The sequence below is a fragment of the Acomys russatus genome, chromosome 20 (assembly GCF_903995435.1).
Source record: "Acomys russatus chromosome 20, mAcoRus1.1, whole genome shotgun sequence".
In the NCBI taxonomy this organism is placed as follows: domain Eukaryota; kingdom Metazoa; phylum Chordata; class Mammalia; order Rodentia; family Muridae; genus Acomys; species Acomys russatus.
In genome coordinates this window covers 61,448,021-61,468,167 of record NC_067156.1, presented here as the reverse complement: position 1 = coordinate 61,468,167, position 20,147 = coordinate 61,448,021, and the positions used below count along the sequence as shown (strand labels likewise).

General features: G+C 47.1%; 1 protein-coding gene across 3 annotated transcripts in view; it reads left to right on the top strand.

Moving 5' to 3' along the window:
* The window catches only part of Ctif (cap binding complex dependent translation initiation factor), a 464,175-nt gene that overhangs the window by 157,393 nt on the left and 286,635 nt on the right, over window positions 1-20,147 (top strand). For all 3 annotated transcript variants that reach the window (XR_007832477.1, XM_051163669.1, XM_051163667.1), the window contains exon 9: window positions 5,976-6,131. Coding sequence is in view for 2 of the 3 variants with exons in the window: in XM_051163669.1 (XP_051019626.1) it covers window positions 5,976-6,131 (156 nt within the window). In the remaining variant the exon portion in view is untranslated. The remainder of the gene's footprint in view (window positions 1-5,975; window positions 6,132-20,147) is intronic.

Sequence of the window (20,147 nt, the reverse complement as noted above, 5' to 3'; positions counted from 1 at the left end):
AAGAGCACTTTCTCCTGCCACGCCCTCCCCGGGCCCCGCCCTGAGGTGGGGGGATGTGGGCATGATACTGCAGTACATCTCTGAACAGAAGCTTATTAACCACTGGGCAAGTCCAGTTTGGAGACCAGGATGGTGGTGAGTGTGCAGGGTGCAGGGCTATCTGTCAGCCTCAGGAAGTGCAAAAATACACTGTGGTCCTTGTGCCAGGTCCCTCCCTGCCTGCAGCAGCATCTCCCTCCTGTGGCTGGCCTGCCCACAGGGGTCGAGGGGGTAGGGGAGCTGTGTTTTTCCCCCCCTCGGCCTGTACACAGCTGTTTTTGGCTTGGCCACAGAATCCTACCACACCAGGGTTCATGTGGTTCTCCAGAGTGGGAAGAATTTCCCAGAATGCCTTGAGAAACCTGAGACACTGAATGGCTTTCAGGGCTTATTGATGTGGCCGGTGCAGGAAATAGGAGTACGTCAATAAATAGTTTTAGGCAGGAAACCGGGCTTAAATGGTAGCCTTGGAGTTTGGGGAAAGACACCAGGGGTTGCTGGGAGGGAGCCTGCCCGTCAGATGAGAACCTAGAGCCAAAGAGCAGACTTTGAAATAACTGCCCCTGAGCTGAGGCCCCCTTGCTGCTTTTGGATGCAAGAGGTTGGAGGCAGAGTCAAGATCCAAGGACAGGCTAGTTTCAGCTGGCAGAAAAGGGCTCTTTGTATAGCGGGGAGCTGTAACCCTCTAACGGTGAGGAGTGAGGAAGAGACACACAGCCTCCAGGTGTCGTGTCTGGAGGAGACACACAGGCTGGACACTGGCCTCCAGGTGAGGCAGAGTCACACCCCATCTGGTGGAACTCAGTGCCAGCTGCCAATCACTCTAAGACTTCCGCTGTCCTACTTTAAGAAGAAAAAACAGTGGGGGGGGGGGGGAGGAGCAAGGAGAGGAACCATTACAGTACCTGGTTTTCTGGTTATAAAAAGAAATGATTATAGAAATCTAGAAAAAAAATCCATAAAATAAAAGAAATAGAGGCTATCAGCAATTCCACTCTTTGAGAGCAACCATGTTCTTTTTAAAACTGTATCTGTGCGTGGGATTAAATACTACACGCAAACCGGACATGGTGGTGTAGGCCTTTAATCCCAGAACTCGGGACTGGTTTGAGGCCAGCCTGGTCTACAAAGTGAGTCCAGGACAGCCAAGATAACATAGAGAAACCCTGTCTCGGGGAAAAAAAAAATAGTATACTCAGTTGAGTTCCTCTGTTTTCATTTAGCATTATATAAACATTTTCTCATGCTTTTATAAATTTTTCCCAAGCAACTTTTGTTTGTTTGTTTGGTTGGTTGGTTGGTTTGGTTTGGTTTGTTTGAGACAGGGTCTTTGTAATGATGGATGTCCCAGAACTTATTGTGCAGACCAGGCTGTCCTCAAACTCAAAAAGATCAGATCCCAAATGCTGGGATTAAAGGCGTGTGCCACCACGCCCAGCCCACAAGCAAGTTCCAATGAATGCATGGCTAAGCTCTGACTTAACCGTTTACTCCTTAGATGCCTAGACTCTTGATTTTTAGGTTAAGCTTGTTGTAAGATATCACTAACATGTATTATTTGTATTCTGTGTGCGTGCACACACGTGTGCATGTCATAGCTTGTATGTGAAGGTCAGAGTACACCTTGTAGTGCATGGTGCTCTCCTCCCACTGTGTGGGTCCCAGGGATTGAACTCAGGCAGTCAGATTTAGAGGAAAGCTCCTTTACTCACTCAGCCATCTCGCCAGCCCATGAAGAGTATTTTTCCTGTTCTTATGATTTCTTTATAATACTCACCCAGGGGTGCAATTACCAGATGACTCACTAGGCTTAATTAAGGTTTCTCAGGAAAATGTATACTGATGGTGTATGAAAGTGCTGTCTCTGGTGGCATTCAAAGAAAGAATAAGCAGGCTACAAAAATGAGACTTGATAGCCTGTGACCATATAGTGGGGGAAGGGAATAGGGTAAAAGCTGGAGGGAGGGAGGGAGGGAGGGAGGGAGGGAAGAACGGCAGGATACAAGGGATGGGATAACAATTGAGTTGTAATATGAATAAATTAATTGAATTAAAAAACAAAAACAAAAGAAAATGCCTGTCTCAGCTGGGCCTTTAGTCCCAGCACTCGGGAGGCAGAGGTAGGAGGATGGCCGTGAGTTCAAGACCAGCCTGGTCTACAACGTGAGTCCAGGGCAGCCAGGGCTACACAGAAAGACTCTCTCTTGAAAAACAAAAAACAAAAAAGAATGCCTGTCTCTCCGACCTTCACCAGCATTGATGATTGTCATTTTAAAATGTTGCTAAGGTAGCAGATGGGCAAAAAATTATTCTTATTCATTTAACTAGTACTGGTTATGTTCTCTGAGGGTTTTCTTGAGGCAGGATCTCTCTGTGTAGCCCAGGCTGATCTAAAACTCACAGCGAATTCTCTTTGCCTTTTGCCTCAGAATTAGAGGCCTGAGGCACTACACACAGCCATTTCCACATATTTATTGCCAATTTTTGTTTTGGCCAGCAGTTTACTTCTTAATGTCCTCTGTATTTGTCTATGATGGGCTTGGTGCTGCTATTACAAATTTGAGGATGGTATCCATCAGTGAAATCCGGCCCTCCTAAGGCTACAAGCCTTTAATACAGTGCCTCATGTTGTGGTGACTGCTGGCCATAACATTATTTTTGTTGCTACTTCGTAACTGTAATTTTGCCACTGTTATGAACTGTAGTGTAAATATCTGACAAGCAGGGTTTCTGATATGCAACTCCCTTGAAAGGGTCCTTTGACCCTGAGGTTGAAAGCTGCTGTTATGTATTAAAGCAATTACCATCTGTCCTAGTTACTGAAGGCCTGTTGCTCCCCCATGTCAGGAGCCTTTTTAATTGTTTTGTGCAGCCTCTGTTACTTCACTCCAAAGCTACCTTTCTTCACCCAAAAGTGTGATTTCACTCCATTTCACCTTCTCCGGGTTTTTATTTTTCTTAATTGCCTCTTTATTCCACCTGGAGCTCATCTTAGGTCCAGGATGAATAGACTATAGATTCTTTTCCATGTTGGTCATGCAAATACTCATCCTCTGCCTCTCATCTGTGACCCTCCAGGATCATATGCTAAACCCTTGTGAATGCCAAATTTGTTTCTGGGCTATCTGATCTAGCTGTCCGCGCTCCGTCCATCCCATGGCCTTTTAGTTATTAAAGCTTTGGAACAAATTAAAAGTGATACAACCCCTTAGCCCTCTGAAGAAAAAAAAAGTGATACAACCCTTTCCAATTTTGTTGCGTCTTGACTACTGGTTTTTTTTCCTATTACTTTTTCAAATTACTTTTACGGTCATTTTATTTTTAAGTTTCTACATCCAGTGCCCTTGCCACACACACACAAAAGTTCATGTTAGACTTTTATAAATTAGCTTCTGATCATTGAAACATCTTACTGGTAAATTGTGTCATGAAAGCAAACTGTTGACTTTTATACATTAATTTAATATCTAAATACTCATATTAATTAGTTTCTAAACTCTGATTAATCTTTGTTAGAGGGTTCTCTTGGGTCTTTCATACACATAATCTAATAATTTTCTCTCTCCCTCTCCCCATGGGCATTGCTGCTGTTTTTCAATCAGACCCTTTGATGTAATAGATTTTGCATTTATAGATTTCCTGGTGCTAAATCATCGCAGCCGTCCTGGGATGAAAGTATGCTTGGTTAAATGGATCTATCTGCTCTGCTGCCATTTCATTTAGGACTTCCCCCAGCCATTCGCATTAGAGAGGTCAGCTGGTGCGCCCTTCTTTATAACTTACCGGGAGATTTCACTTGCTGACTCGCTGGCAAGCTTATTTTTCCTGTGTTTTGAGTTTGTTTCCAAATGACAACAATAATCCCACATTTTTAATAAGTTTGGGTAAATTTACCTATTAAAGAGTCGTGACTTTAGAGACCTCCCTACAAAGGTGATGATTTTTTTTTTGGTTTTTTTGTTTTGTTTTGTTTTGTTTTTCGAGACAGGGTTTCTCTGTGTAGCCTTGGCTGTCCTGGACTCACTTTGTAGACCAAGCTGTCCTCGAACTCATAACGACCCATGTGCCTCTGCCTCCCAAGTGCTGGGTTTAAAGGCGTGCGCCACCACGTCCAGTTAATTCTTTTATAACTTCATTTTAATTCATGTCTTTTCATCTCTCCTGGCTTTGATTTATTTCTTTTTGAAAAAGGCATGATGATATCTATTTTCCTGAAACATTACTCATGTCATCGTGTTTTTCAACTTAACGTAGTTCTAATTTTTACTATCCCTTACTTCTCCCATATTTGTTTTCATATTGATTTTTTAAAAATTCTTCCTTCTTAGCTGGGCTTGGTGGCACTCGCCTTTAATCCCAGAACTCCTGAGGCAGAGGCAGGCAGATCTCTGAGTTCAAGGCTCTATAGAGCAAGTTCCAGGACAGCTAGGGCAATACAGAGAAACCCATCTCAAAAAATCAGAAAGAAAAAAAAAAATAGATTTGAGCCAAAATGAATTTCTAAAATAAAAAGTAAATATCCTAGTGCCTGGTCTACAAAGCGAGTCCAGGACAGCCAAGATAACACAGAAAAACTCTGTCTTGAAAAACTAAAAAATAAATAAATATCTTCCCTTCCATAAATTATTCCTGGCTTTTTAGTGCCTTATTTTGACTTAACTTCACTAAATTTTCCTCGTTTTAGTTTCAGTTTCCCCTCCCTTTTCCTCTATACCATGATTCCCTCAGAACTGAAGAATGTATGTTGATTTTTAACTTTTTATAGAATTTACCATTTCAAACATCCTAAGTGCACAGCTCGCCAACGTAAAACATCACCTACACATTGTCACACAACAGACCTTCAAACGCTCCTTGTCTTACAAAGCTGAGATTCCCCACTGAGCCCTGTGGCTCCTTTCCCAGCACCTGGCAATTTCTGCTTTCCTTCCCTGTCCTGTCACCTGGCTGCTCTAGGCCCTTGTCTGCATCTCAGAATCCTAACCTTCCTCAAGGCTCTGATTTCCAGTTGAGAATACTCTGACTTCTGCGCTCCCAAAATCACTTTAGCAGAATCCTTCGATGGCAATTAGCCTATCTCTCTTGTGTCAGTAGTTCAGGGTAGGCAGGCTTTACCATAGCGCCTGGCACGTAGCACAATGATGTTCTTAAGAGAAGAATTAATGAATACACGTATGAGTGAATGAGTGAATGAAGACTTTAGACTTCCTACTGGGTGGAGAAGATGGCTCAACACTTGCCATGAAAGCCTGGTGACCTGAGTTTGATTCCTCCAAACCTTATACATGTAGAAGGAGAAGTCTAGCTCCAGAGTTGTTTTCTGACATCCACACCACGCAACCACACACACATATCATGCACATACACAAGATAACAATAGATTAACATTTTTCTTCCTATTATCTGACAGGCCAGTAGTGGGCAGGGGTTGTACTTGTGTTTTGAACCTAGCACAGGGGCTAAAAATGGGCTTTAGTGATGGATTGCAGATCTGTACAGGCAAGTGGCATTCTCCATAACACCCTGATAGTAAGACGACTTGAGAGTCAGACAAAGGAGATGAAATGAGTTGAACCAGGAGACAATGAATCTGAGGAAGGTATCATTTCCCACCCCTTCCCCTCCCCACCCCCACCCCGCATACACGCACACACCTCCACTACCACCATACACATCCCCAGTCTATAGTCTTGGGAGCTTCCATCCCAGGCAGATGGACATCTGTGGAGGAGGAAGGTGACCAAATCTGAGCAACTCTCAGAGGAGGAAAAGGCTGGACCCCCGATGCAGGGTAACTAGAAGTCATGCCGTGGACACAAGGCAGCGTGGTTCCCCATCCTTGTTTAAACAGCGGCAGCCCTTGCACAGTACAGCTGATGTAGCCTGGGCCCCTCCCAGCCCCAGGGAGGCTGACGCGCTCTCTTGTGCCTCTGCAGAAGGACTTCACTGTGCGCGAGGAGCTGCAGCATCAGGATGTGGAGCGCTGGCTGGGCTTCATCACCTTCCTGTGTGAGGTGTTCGGCACCATGCGGAGCAGCACCGGAGAGCCCTTCCGAGTGCTGGTATGCCCCATCTACACGTGCCTCAGGGAGGTAAGAGCAGAGGCCTTGGCCTCGTGACTGCCCTGCCCACTCACCACTACCAGATATACTTGAGAAAGACACAAGAAAGCAATGAAGCTGAATTACATGTAAAAGCCCACACACCCCACCCCGCGCTTCTACTCCATGCATAAAGGCATAAGCTTTAACTCAGAGTTCAGCACTTCCTACTCTAGAACTTAGTAGACGCATAGGGTGGCACATCTTTGGGTTGAGTTGGTTTACTACTGATCCTTTTTTTTTTTTTTTTTTTTTTTTTGCTTCTAAAGTTTATCTTAAAAAGTAATGAATGGGGGCTGGTGAGATGGCTGAGCAGATAACAGCACTTACTGCTAATTTAGCAGATACAGGTTCAGTTCTAAGCACCCACATGGGCCAGTTCATGACTAGTTGTACCTCCAGTTCCAGGAAACTGATCCCCTCTTCTCGTCTCTCTGGGCACTGCCCACATGTGCTACACATAAACTCATACATACATACACACACACACACACACACACATACAAAAACAAAACCTTTTAAAATAAAATTTAAAAGCCTAGAGGCTTTAGAAAGAAGGAAGTTTGGGGCGCTTGTTCTTCTAGATAGAAAAGCTCACTCTATGAAGTCAGTGTGGCTGTTTGGGGGAGGATAACAGAAGAGGCTAGAAATGGACACTGGGAGGCTGGCTGGAAGGTAGGTGGCTGGAAACAACCCACCTCCCACTAGGAGGGAGCAAGCTGAGCTGGGACTGTAGCATCCTTAAGATTGCTGATATGAGATGCAAGGAAGGAGAGAGGGAGGGAGGGAGAGAAGGAAGGAAGGAAGAAAGGAAGGAAGGAAGGAAGGAAGGAGTGAGTGTCCGGAACTCCCCTTTACCAGCCGCATGGCCATAGTCACTGCTGTGTGAGCTTCAGGAAGAGAATCATCGTGGGACTGAGACCCAGGAAACTAGGTCACAGGGCATATATTTGGGTCACTTGTTGGCTCCCCTCAAAGGCTGCCCTGAGGACAGTGAGCAGAAGGACCTGAAGCTCCACAAGAGGTCACATGGGAAGTAAGGAAACTCTTTCTGTCAGGCATCTATGTGGCTCCTGGTGCTCAAGGCTGGCGACAGGTAGGATCACCCAGCAAGAGGGTGCAAATGGGGGGGATGGTGAGGCCACGTAGGAGGTAGAGGAAGAGTAGCCAGCCGGGAGGAGGCAAGTCAGGAGGTGATGCTCCAGGAAGCTCCAGAAGGGTGAGTGAAAAGCATCTCAGAATCCTTCAGTAGGAGCTGGTACCAGTCCTGACTCCACCCACCCCATCCTCTCCTGCCTGGCAGCCCTTTGTTGCCACCAGGATGCAGGGGAAAACAGTCTCTAGAGAACTAAAGGGCCTGGACAGGAAAGTGGCAAGAAGGGGATTCCTGGGCCCTTGGCAGAAAGATCAGCAGTGAGGGCAGGTTCTTCGAAGCATCTTCTGGGAAAAGCTACAGAGAAAATGGACTGAAAGGAAAAGAAGGCATGCTTATGTTTCTTAATAGACTGTAATAAGCAATTTGAGCAAAAGAAGGGTATGCTTGTGTCTGAGGCGCATCCCATTATAGGACAAATGACGTCCTCAGCCCAGCCTAAAGCAGAGCACACGTCACCGAAGGGTCACATGAACCCACAGCGCCAAGCCATCCTATGCCGGCAGTCTCCATTGCTTTCTGAATATGCTTGACTTTAGAGCTGCCTCACTCATCATATTCATGGCCTCTCCTGACGTCATCTTACTCTTCAGGGCCCCAGTGTGATGTGAAGCACCGAGAGGACCAGCAGCTTGGCCCTTCTGTGTCCCTGTGGAGTGAGTGGAAGGCAGCCCTCTCAGGGGCAGGGGGCTGGGAGCGCCCATCCTTGTCCACATGGCCATGCGCCCCTAAGAGCCAGCCACCACCTCATGATGGATGAGGAACAGTTCTGTTCTAGGCCAGTGACCTGAATTGCCCAATCCCTTCTGCGTGATTTGGCCCCCCCCTTATCCTGGGGGTGGTGTCACCTGCTCCCCCAGCAGGAAGCAGGGTTGTCGGGAGTTGCTGGCCCTGGCTGCTGGGAGATTTTTCACACCACCTAAGGTAGTGCAAACTTCCATAGTGTGAGATCCGGAAGGTGCCAAGAGGTCTGCACAGGCAAGGGAGCAGGGAGACCTTCCTAATGCACACTTGTTTGATTAGTTAAGCTTTTGGGCAGGGGGACATTTTGACAAACACAGAATCACATGGTGTTCATGGTAATCTTGAACAGTAAGGCCGTCTACGCCTTTCAGCATTTTGTGAAAGAAGAAACCGGAGTTAAACACCACTGGAATTAAGTTGCCCATTCGCCTGGTTTTTAGCTGTGTTCTCTTGGGTAAGAGAGAGCTCTGGGCTTTCCTCACCTGCACAGCTCTTTGAGATAGTCACTCTCGTGTGGCCGTGATAGACAGAATGCCTGACAGGGAAAATAATAATAATAATAATGGGAGCAAAACTTTATTTCTGCTCATGGTTTCAAAGGGCCTTGTCCACCATTACATAGGCTCATATACCCGAGCAGAGCGTGATGGCACCTGGAGAGTGTGGTGGCGAACAGGATGCAGAGGGTGAGGCCAGAAGTAGCCAAGGACAGTGCACTACCAAAGAACACATTTCCCCTCACCCCCACCCCCACTATCAAACCTCTTCCAGCCCTATCCCTCAGTTGTCAGGCCCCCACCCCGACCCCCAAAAATAATAGCACCACCAGCCCAGGGCTAAGCTTTCAAAACATGAGCCTATGAGGAGGGACATTTGAAATTCAAACTAGAATGCATCGTTTTTGTTTTTTTTTTTTTGTTTTGTTTTCTAACTAGGGTGAGAGAGAATAGCCCAGCATGGAGAGGGAGATGAGTGCACTGGAGCAGCAAGGGCAGAGTGTAAATGTGCCTAGAGGACCCACTGGGCACCGGGGCTTGAGCTGTTTCTTCTGGGCTTGGGAGCCAAGCATATGCCAGATCTTAAAGGGAATATGAGCAGGGTCCCTGTCCAGAGACATACAGCCAGGCTATGCCAAGGACTGGCCTGGAGATCCTGGACTCTACATCCAAGGACCTTTCCAAGAAACTACCCTCTGATGTGGCCTTAAAAAATGAAGCTACCCAGGTGTGGTGGTGCACACCTTTAATCCCAGCATTCAGGAGGCGGAGGCAGGTGGATCTCTGAGTGCAAGGCCAGCCTGATCTACAAAGCGAGTTTCAGGACAGCCAGAGCAGTACATAGAGAAGCCCTGTCTCAAAAAACAAAACAATAACAGAGGAGGAAGAGGAGAAGGAAGAGGGAAGATGGAGCCATGAAGAGGTGAATTCTTAACCTATCACATGTAATGATACCCAACCATGAGCAGCCATCCAGAGCAGGTGGAGCCAGATCAAGGAAGTTTTGAGAGCCAAAATTCCTGTTGCTACTTACCCCATGCTGAGAAGGTATAGGCTTTCCCTCCTGGCCCTGCAGATGGCTGACCCATACTCTGTAACACCTGCCGTTTCTACCCAGATGTTTAAGTATAACTTTTTGTTCCTCAGAAATGGTTGAGCGAAACCATTTAAAGGAGGAAAATTTGATTTTGGACCATGGTTTTAGAAGGGTCAGTCCATAGTCACCTGGCTCCATTGTTTAAGGCCCATGGTGAGCCAGGAGCATCATGGAGGAAGGGCATGGGCTAAGAAAGCTGTTCACCCTGTGGCAGGCAGGAAGCAAAGAGAGTAAGTACCAGGAAGGTACCTGCCTCCTTTAATAAAATGGGAAGCGACCAAGAAAGACTCCTTACAGCAACTTCTGACTTGCACATACATATTCACATGCATACAAACACACATATACATGCATATACAACACACAAACACACACAAAGAAAAATCATTAATGTTGTAGTACTAACATTTATAGGAGATCTACCCTCCTAATAGATTCTCTTTTTTTTTTTTTTAAGATTTATTATTTATTACATACACAATGTTCTGCCTGCATGTACACCAGAAGAGGGAACCAGATCTCATGATAGATGGTTATGAGCCACCATGTGGTTGCTGGGAATTGAACTCAGGACCTCTGGAAGAGCAGATGGTGTTCTTAACCGCTGAGCCATCACTCCAGCCCCCTCCTAACAGATTCTTAAGTGTAAATATTGATGGTATTATATGTACATACAGTGTTGTAGACCAGATCATTTATCTACTTAACTGGAATAGCTTTCCATTTTACATTCCATCAGTCTTTGGAAACCATTACTCTGTTCTCTGACTAAATGAACTTGCCTATCTTAGGTACCTGATGAATTATCATGGTTTCGGTTACTATCATACCGGATGCTGAATGTTTTATTTTTAAAAAGATTTGTTTAGCTTACAGTTTTGGAGGCTACAAGTCCAAACAGCATGGTACTAGCTTCCCCAGCCTGGGTCACATCCTAGTAGACGGCATCATGGCAAAAGTACATGAGAAAGATCACAGAATGAACACAGGAAGCCAGAGAGTGGTGCAGGGCAGCCGTGTTCTTTTTATAACAACTGGAGAGCTCACTCCACAGCGTTCACCTCTTCGAGGGATAGTGACCCCCACCTCACCACCCCTCAGTGATCTGATTTCTTCTCTTTGTGCTTCCTCTTCTGAAAGGTTCTATGCCAGCTCCTGACACTGCCACACTAAGGATGAAGCTTCCAACACATAATTTCTTAGAGAGTAAACGGCCTCCAAACATAGCACCTAATACAAGTGGAGCCATGCAGTAATTAGCCTCCTTGGCTGGCTTGTTTCGCTTAACGTGATGTCCTTCGAGCTTATCCACACTGCTGGTATTATGAGATTTTCCCCGTTTTAATGCTGAATAAATGCTCTGTTCCACATGCACACCATGGGGTTTTTTGTTTTTGTTTTTTTTTCTACACTCACACACTGATGGCCAGTTCAGTTGTTTTTCATAGTGTGGTTCTTATGACCACTACAGCAGTGAAAATCGGAGTAAGTGCAGATATGCTAAGAGATCGTGATTTCAGCTCATCTGAATAAATCCCATAAAGTTGTTCTGCTTTAGAATCTGCTGAGGAGCCTGAGTACAGTTCTCTACAGCTTTAGTTTACATTCCCACAATTGTACGGGGGGGGGGGGGGGGCGCAGTTCTCAGTTTGTTGCAGCCTCACCAGCAGATGCATTTTGTAATAATAGGTATCAATTGATAGCGCACTGTGTTTTAATTGGCCGTTTCCCTAGTGATAAATGATGCCAAACATCTCCTCATATACCTGCCAGCCATCTGCATGATTTCTTGGGTGAAATGTCTATTCAAACCCTTAGTCTACTTCCTGGCTGAGTTCCTAGGGTTTCTGCCATTGAGTCCTAGGAATGTCTTAGACCAGAGTTTCTCAACCTGTGGGTCGCAACCCCTTCAAGGTCAAGCAACCCTATCATGGGGTCACCTAAGACCATTGGGAAAACACAGATATAGTTACATTACAATTCATAAAAGTAGCAAAATTACAGTTACAAAGTAGTAACAAAAGTAATTTTATAGACAGAGGTGATTACAACATGAGGAACTGTATTATAGGGTCACAGCCTTAGGAAGGTTGAGAACTGCTGCCTTAGATGTTTGGGGCATTGCCGCCTTATTTAATGTATGGTTTATAATATCACCTCCATTATGTGGGCTGTCCCTTACTCTGTGGATCATTTCCTTTCCTGTGTAGAAGCTCTTTGGTTTGACGTAAGTCTACTTGGCAGTTTCCTTCCCATTGCCTGTTCTTGTGCTGTCATATCCCAAACTCACTGCCCAATCAATGTCAAGCATCTCTTCACTATGTTTTCTAACAGTTTTATGGTTTCAGAGTCGTGCATGAAAGTGTTTAATCTGCATTGTTATTCATGTATAATATGAGGTAGGGTCCAGTTTCATTTTTCTGCATGTGAGTTTTCCCAATAGCACTTACTGAAGAGACTGCCTTTGGCCTTTGTTGAGGATCAGTTGGTGTGTAGCTTTTTTCCTGGGCTCTCTATTTTGTTCCATAAAATCTAGAAATCAGCTTTTATGCCAGTGCCATGATGTTTTGGTTACTGTGGCTTTGTAATAGTCTTAAGTCAGGGACTGTGATGCCTTTAATTTTGATCTCTGGTCAAGATTTCTCTCATTATTTGGGGCTTTTTGTGGTTCCATATGAATTTTAGAATTGTTTCATTCTGTAAAATTGGATGACTATGATTTTTATATGGATTGTATTGAAATGTTGGTGTAGACATTTTCACAATACTGAACCTTCCAATTCAAGATCAGAAACAACTCTATTCATATTAAACATTAGAAGTTTCCAGAGGAATTAGATAGGAAAAAGAAATAAAAGGTATCCATATCCAAAAAGAAGACATGAAACTGTCCTTGTTTGAAGATGACATGATCTTAAATAAAACATTTAGTTGGGCATGGTGGCTTTCACAGGAGATCTTAGCACTGGACAAGCTAAAGCCGTCGGATCATGAGCTTGAGGACAGCCCTGATTATACAGCAAGACTGAATCAAAAATTCTAAAGATACCCTTCAAAAAAAAACTGTTATAAGCCGGACATGGTGGCATATGCTATAAGTCCCATCACTCAAGAGGCAAGGATAGGTGCATCTCTGGGAGTCTGAGGCCCAGCCTGATCTACATAGCAAACTCCAAGCCAACATGGTGAGACCTTATCTAAAAATTAATTAATTAATTAATTAAACAAATTCAATAAAATCACATGATGCAATGTCAACTATGAAAACCATTTGCATGTTCTAAATACTGATCATGAACTATCCAGGAAGGAAATTAGGAACACAGCCCTATTTACTATGTACAATCCCGTTAAACAGAATAAAATGCTCTGACTAAACTTAACTAATGAGGTAAAAGATGTGTACACACTGAGAACTGTAAGACATTGCAAAGAGGTTCTGGGAGACACAACCTGCAAGACTCCCGTGAGCCTTTTCAGTGCTCTCAGCGTACTGTTGTCTAGCCTGGGCCCCTCAGCCAAACTGTCTGTGGGGCTCCACACTCAGGAAATGCCAGCGACAGACCGAGCTGGCGTATGGGCATCATCCTCCATGGCAGCTGGCTTCTGTGGGCCAGCCTGGCAGACACTGGGTCTGATTGGTCCTGCACCCTGCATCCATGGCCCTTCGAGGCTCACTGCTCCGCCTTTCCATCCCGCCATCGCCTTCTAGCCTCAGGAGCGTGTTTTCTAGACTCTCTTGGGTGATTATTAAACCCTTCTCTCTGGGCCCCTTACTTGAAGAACTTCGTTGGAAATTCCTGTGGCAGAGGAATTTTTCAACAAAGCTTGTGCCTGCTTCTCCTTACTTCCTGTCATCCTCTCTCTCCCTCCCCGGAAAGTCCTACCTTCCCTCTCTCATCCACTGCTTCCCTAGCCCCATCTCTCTTGGTGATTCATCTTCAGACCTCAGAATCCCGCAACCATAAGCACAGGTCAAGAGTGGCACAGAGGAGCAGGGGAAGGGGGATGGGGGATGGGGGATGGGGGTGTCTGCCAGGAATCCTTCATACCTCTGCACTACTTGCCAGCTCTTACCAGCCCCCGCCCCTGACCAACACACACTTGTCCCTCCATGCTTTTCCTATGGAAGGTGACTCTGAAGGGGTCTGCCTGTGAAGAGAGTTGTGCCGTGCCCCCCCCACCCCCGCCCCCCAGCAGAGCCAGCAAGCAGCAAGCTGAGCTGCTGGAAGAGGCAGACAAGCACACAGGGAGGACAGAGGCCAGCAAGTCAGGCTCATCAGGAAATGAAAGTGCTCTGTGCAACAATGAGAGAGACACTTTTTGAACTTCGTGCGTGAGCGTGCATTCAATTGCTCACATTGTTTTGGTTCCAGGGAAATCTGACCTCGGGAAAAAGCTGAGATGAAGTGGGTGTGGGTAGAAAGACTCAGCTAATGCCGGCCGTTCTTCAAGGGCACCTTGCCAGGAGGACCACTCCTGACTACCCCAGTGCAGGGGGATGGGACTGCTCGGCAGCCTAGCAGGGGCCGGAAGAAGCCTGAGGTAGGCTGTGCTCTGGGCTGCCCTCAGGGAGGGGAGATTTATTGGCTGGAGCCATGGGAAATGATCCTCACCCTGCACCTCTGGAAGCTTTACAAAATTGCTAATTCCCAAGTCGGCCCTTGCCCCTCTCTCTCACCCAGTAAAACCAAACTTCCTGGGGACGGAGTTGGGCTGTGGGGATGAGAGCTTTCCAAGTTGATTCTGGTCTGGGGCCATAGCCAGGTAATGGGAGCAGCCACATCCCAGGTACATTTAGTGAGCAGCTACTGACCGGCCAAAAGTATTGTGGGAGTACCTGGGCCTTAGGTGTTGAGACCCAAGTTCGAATCTCAGCAAGTGAACTTCCTGGCTGTAACGTTCTAACCTGGCCTGTCAGCTGTCAGACCCCTCAGGGTTCTTTTCTGTGGCATGGGAACAGAATATTCTGGGTTGGCTTTAGGGCCTCAGGTAAGCCAGGCATTCGTGGAAAGCAAGTGACAGGTGGCGACTCAGAGTGCATTGCTATGGTGCAGCTTGTGTCTCTGGCATGGTTCAAGAGAAGAGTCTTACCTCAAGAGGACTCTAAGGGAGACTCAGGGCCCCAGAGTCAGACATGATACCCCTGCCTGACTTGCATTCTTCCTGGCTCTTGCTTACTCCCTACCTCCATGGGGAGGGACTTTTTTTTTTTTTTTTTTTTTTTTTTTTTTTTTTTTTTTTTAGACAGGGTTTTCGTGTAGCCTTGGCTGTCCTGGACTTGCTTTGTAGACCAGACTGGCCTCGAACTCACAGGGATCCACCTGCCTCTGCCTCTGCCTCCCCAGTGCTGGGATGAAAGGCATGTACCACTATGCCCAGCAGTGAGGGACCTTTTTTTAGCCTCACATATAGGATCCTCTGCCTTGGTCTCCAGGGTGCTGGGATTAGAGGCATGTGCCTCCAAGCCTGGAAGTTTTGCAGGGGAGGGGGTTGGACAAGGGAGGGGGTTGAAATAAGGTTTCTCTGTAGGCCTGGCTGTCCTAGATCTCACTCTGTAGATCAGGCTAGCTTAGAACTCACAGAGATCCCCTGTCTCTGCCTCCCCAGTGCTGGTATTAAAGGTGTGGGCCACCACCACCCAGCTGCAGTTTACAATTCTTATAGCATACTGAAGAAATGACTTCTGCCCAAGGCTGTCAGCATCTACCCTCTGACTTGTCCTTTGGCATGTTGTCATAGTAACAACTTGTGACCCCCTTCCCAGTTACCATTTCATACTTCCACTGGTACTTAGATGCTTACTCTTACCTATTGCAGAATTGTAGGATTCTATGCTCAATCGTGATTTTTTTTTTTTTTTTTTTTTGGTGTCTGTCTGTTTGCTTACGGCAGGGCCTCATGTAGCCCAGGCTGGCCTCTAATTCACTATGTAGCTGAGAATGACCTTACATTCTTGACCCTCCTGCCCCCACCTCTCAGGTGCTGGGGTTACAGGCTTACGCTGCCCCGCGCCACCACCCTCTCACCCCCCGCCCCCTGGGCTGTGTTTGTGCTCAGCAGTGATCTAGTCTGACTGCAAAGTTTTCCTGTGAGCCTAGGAAGAAGCATTGTTGCCATCCCTGCCCCTCTCAACATGGCAACCACATCTGCAGAAATTACATAGCCCACAACACACATGGCAGGTTGGGGCCTGGATGACTATAGGGAAAGAGGGTAGGTAGCTGGCGGAGGAGGGAACTGCTGGGCACAAAGAGAAGGCTCCCACAGATGCACTCTGGTCCGTGCAAGATGACATCCACGCGTTCCTAAAAGCTGTAAGCCTGGAAGCAATACCAGAGAGGAGAGTTTGTGTAGGCATTCAACTAACAACAAGAAAAATGCTACTTCCTCATTGGACTAAACTGCACTAAAGAGACAACAAAGTCACCTAAATTTGGAGCCAGAGGACCCCAGGGAAGTCAAGCTCTGTGGGAAAACAGTGCTGTAAATGGGGCGGGGCAAGGGGGAACCACAACCGGGTTGGGAGTGAGGGAGGCCTAGGGCCATCTTAGCCTAGAGCGGGTCCTAGGACCTCGCTGTCATGGAAAGTATTTGTACAGGGCACGAAGGGAGGAAATGAAACCTGTAAGTCCTCGAGCAGTTTCCTTCGCCCCTAATCTTAGGTACAGACTCCTGGCAGCATGTTTCTCTGAGCATGCAGCCTTCCCAGGCTAGGTACCCAAGCCCTGAGCTCTTGGTTTAGTGGCAGAGTCCCTGCAGGTCCCAAGGCTCCTGCTATGAATACCTAGGCTTAACCCTTCCTGGAACCCCCACATGTATAGTCCCCTCCCTACCCATTTGTTCCCCTATTTTGCCTGGCATAGCCAAGCCTTTCACGGTATGATACTGGCCTGTGCAGAACACCACACACGCGCGTGCACACACACACACGCACACACACACCAGCCAAGCATACACGTCCACTCACAGAGGCAGTGCTTTTGAGGTGGCCTCAAAATAAAACTGGAGTTCCCACCCAGCCCACCAGCCTTCCCATCCTTTCCCCCACCCCCCCCCCCACCCCCACCCCATAAAACTGTTCTGCTTCCTTAGCCAGGCTGAGCACACTGAAATGTGAAATTTGAAGCCAGTGTTCCCCTTAGCAACCATGGTAACACAGGATCTGATAGAGAGCCTGCAGTTATAAAAATACCAGCTTCCACCAGACACTGGTTCCCAAAGGGAAACCAGTCCCCACTCCAGAACCATTTTTAAACAGTCTTCAAACTTCGGAGTGGCCAGTGCCCTCCCAGCTCATCATGACTGCAGGAGGCTGTCACAGGAGGCTGGAAAATGACAGGAGGCAGCTTTGGGCCTGTTCTCTGAAACACAAAATGCCTGTGGCTCAGCGGAGAATGAGCCAGCCTTATGAAGTGTATCTAGGTAGGGCACTTTCCTAATTGCACCAACTCTTGGGCATTTCTAACTCAGGTTGAGTGGCGGAGCCCTTGTGACCTTTGCCCTTCCAGGTCCCTTCTAGGGTGTTCTTGGCCCCATCTCGCCCAGCTGGACAATGACTTGGTGGACTTTCTTCTCTTTGTGAAAAACACTAAGGACTTCCATAGAGACGAGAGAGACATGGGGCAGTTAAAACTTTTCCACTCACAGTCAGGAAAAGCCTGCCTGCATCTCTGGGCAGGCTGTAAGCCTCCATTCCTAGTCTCAGTGGTGTCTCCGCGTTAGCTTTGAGATGAGCCAGGGGCCTGAGTATCTGCTCACCCAGCCTCTAGCCTGTTCTCCCCGAGCTCCCCACTGCCACCACCTCCTGTCTTGGTGACAGCCTCCCCTGTCCTCCCTCTCCTGCTCCTCCCAGCCTTTTGTCTCCTGGGGCTATGCCTTATAATTTGAAAAATATTCTAACTTGGTAATTAATGTCTGAACTTGAAGAGCACCCCATCCTGCTTCTGCAGAGCCAGCTGAAGGCGGGCCAGGATGAGGACGTAGATGTGGTGAAGCCAAAGGGAGGCGTGGATTTTTCTAGATGGTCCCTTAGCTTAGCTGGACTTGTAGGTTTGGGGGGGGGAGGTTGTAGGTCTTCCCCACCCCCACCCCTGCGTTGGCCATTTCCCAGCAGGCTGATGGCAGAGACACTCCAGCTCAAGAAATTTGGGACAGTAGGATTTCAGATAGGGGCACTCTGAGAGCAGCTCACAGAGAAGTTATCTGAGGGAGAGAGACAGAGAGAAATAGTGAGAAGGGAAGAGGGAAAGGGGGTAACAGGGGTGAGGAGAGGGCGGAAGGGAGGAAGGGGGGAGGGAGAAAGAAAGCAAACTATGTTTTAAAAGATAATAAGGAAGCTGCATGGGAGGCAGAGGCAGGCGGATCATTGTGAGTTTGAGGCTAGCCTGGTCTACAAAGGGAGTCCAGGACAGCCAAGGCTACACAAAGAAACTCTGGGGGGTGGGGGGCGGGAAGCTAATAAGGAGGACTAGAGAGTATTGGTTGCTCTTCCAGCTCGATTCCCAGCACACATGGTAGCTCACAGCCGCCAGTAACACCAGTCCCCGGGGGTCCAGTGCCCTCTTCTGACTTCCATGGACACCAGGCAGGCATGTAGTACACACATGTGTATGCAGGCAAAACACCCTGAAAGAGGAGGGCACAGAGATCAGTTACTCAGGAGGCTGAGGCAGAAACATCAGGAGCTCAGTGCTGGGCTACAGAATGCATTCAGGGCCAGCCTGGATGACTCAGTAAGACCCTGTCTCAAAGTAAGAAGTAAAAAAAAAAAAAAAAGCCTAGCATGAGCAAGGATCTGGGTTCTGGGGCCAGTAGCCATTCCTGAAAGAGGAAAAGGGAAGGGGGAAGGGAGGAGGAACATGTTATGAGTCTATTATGGCAGAAACATACATGGATATGTTTGTATCTTTCCAATTTATTAATTAAATAAAATGCATTCATAAGCTACACATTGGCTACAATTTGCCACATAATTCTGATTTTGCTTAACTAGCCGTTAGCAATATTAAGTTCTTTTATTCCAGTTTTTTAAAATTTTTAGAGATTTATTTCATATGTATGAATGTTTTGACTGCACGCATGCATGTGTGCCTGTTGGATGGCTGTGAGCCGCCATACAGATGCTGGGTATCAAACCTGGGTCCTCTGCAAGGAAAACAGGCATTCTTCTTAACAGCCAAGACATCTCTCCAGCCCCTCTTCCAATATTATCAGTTACTGATATCAACTCTGAGATCACACGCTGTCGCTCAGAGAAGGAGAAAGACTGCAGTGCAGCTAAGAGAGGCCAAGGAAGCTCCTTCTTCTGAGTTAGGCTGCTTGGGTCCCAGAGCTGTTCAGGCATAGAGATGTCATATATGGGTCCAGGTGACAGGCCTCTTCAAAGGCCAGTCTGAAGTAGGCTGAGTGACAGGGACAGGAGAAACTGCCCTCAAGCTGGACACTGAGGCAGGAGCCCTTCACTGTGGTAATTCTCCTGAGGACAGCTTGTAATGGATGAGAAGGGGATTGGTCACTGTCCTGAGTACATTGCAGCCTTCTGTACTCTCAGGTGAGGGGTGGTACGTCTGGACAGTTGATAACCTCGTGTGCTTGGTGGTCCCAATATCAGTTTAATGCAGTTTTGTGTCATTATTGATTGGCACAACAAAATTATTTATTAATTTGTACTTCTCGATGCTTTAGCAAATGGTAGTTATTTGTTTTTGTAAACAAGATGTGGAGTCTTCCCCCCCCCCGCCCCCTTGGTGTTTATACCCAAAATGGAGTGACTCAAGTCAGGGCTGTTGCTCTATAAGAGGGAGTGACTGTAAGCTGGGCGCAGCCTGAAAGAACACTGCTGTTTCACAGAGCACCAGGACCTGGAGTGGGCCCAGGCAGTTCACCGGGGCAGGGAAATGGATGCCTGTGCTATGTATGAGCTGGCGGTGCCTGAAACAGAAGAGACACTCCAAGACCTGCAATGCTCTCAGCTTTCCCAGTCAGCCTGAGCTAAAGCTGCTGCCCTTGCCTCATCCCCACCATGGGTCGGGGGCAGTATTGGGAGCACGTGACCCCCTAGGAGAGAAACCTAGAAGCCACCTCTCCTCCTTTCTGTCTACTTCGACCCCACTAGAACCAGGTCCTTGTGACATGTCTAGGTCGGTAAGGGCTACGCCGCCATCTAGGCCTGTGCTAAGCCCTAGAAGAGGAAGCCTCAGGGAGAGAGCTGCTGCTCTTGGCAAGAGGGGTGCATACAAACAAGGTAGATTTGAGGCTGACACGTTCTGGCAGCTTCCCCTCTCTGGCCTTCAGGTTCCTTATCAGGCACAGAATTAAATGCACGAAACTTAGGTTTGCTAATTACAAACTAACTTTCTTCCTCTCTGTAGCTTCCTGTATGAGGGATGCCGCACCTCTGAAAAGTGGAGTCAAGAAATAGAGGGTCCCTTCAGTTTGTGTAAAATGAAGTGTTTCTTAGTAAGAAAAGCTAAGGCGAGGGAGGCTAGTAAAACAGGTCTCAGGGCCTTTGCACA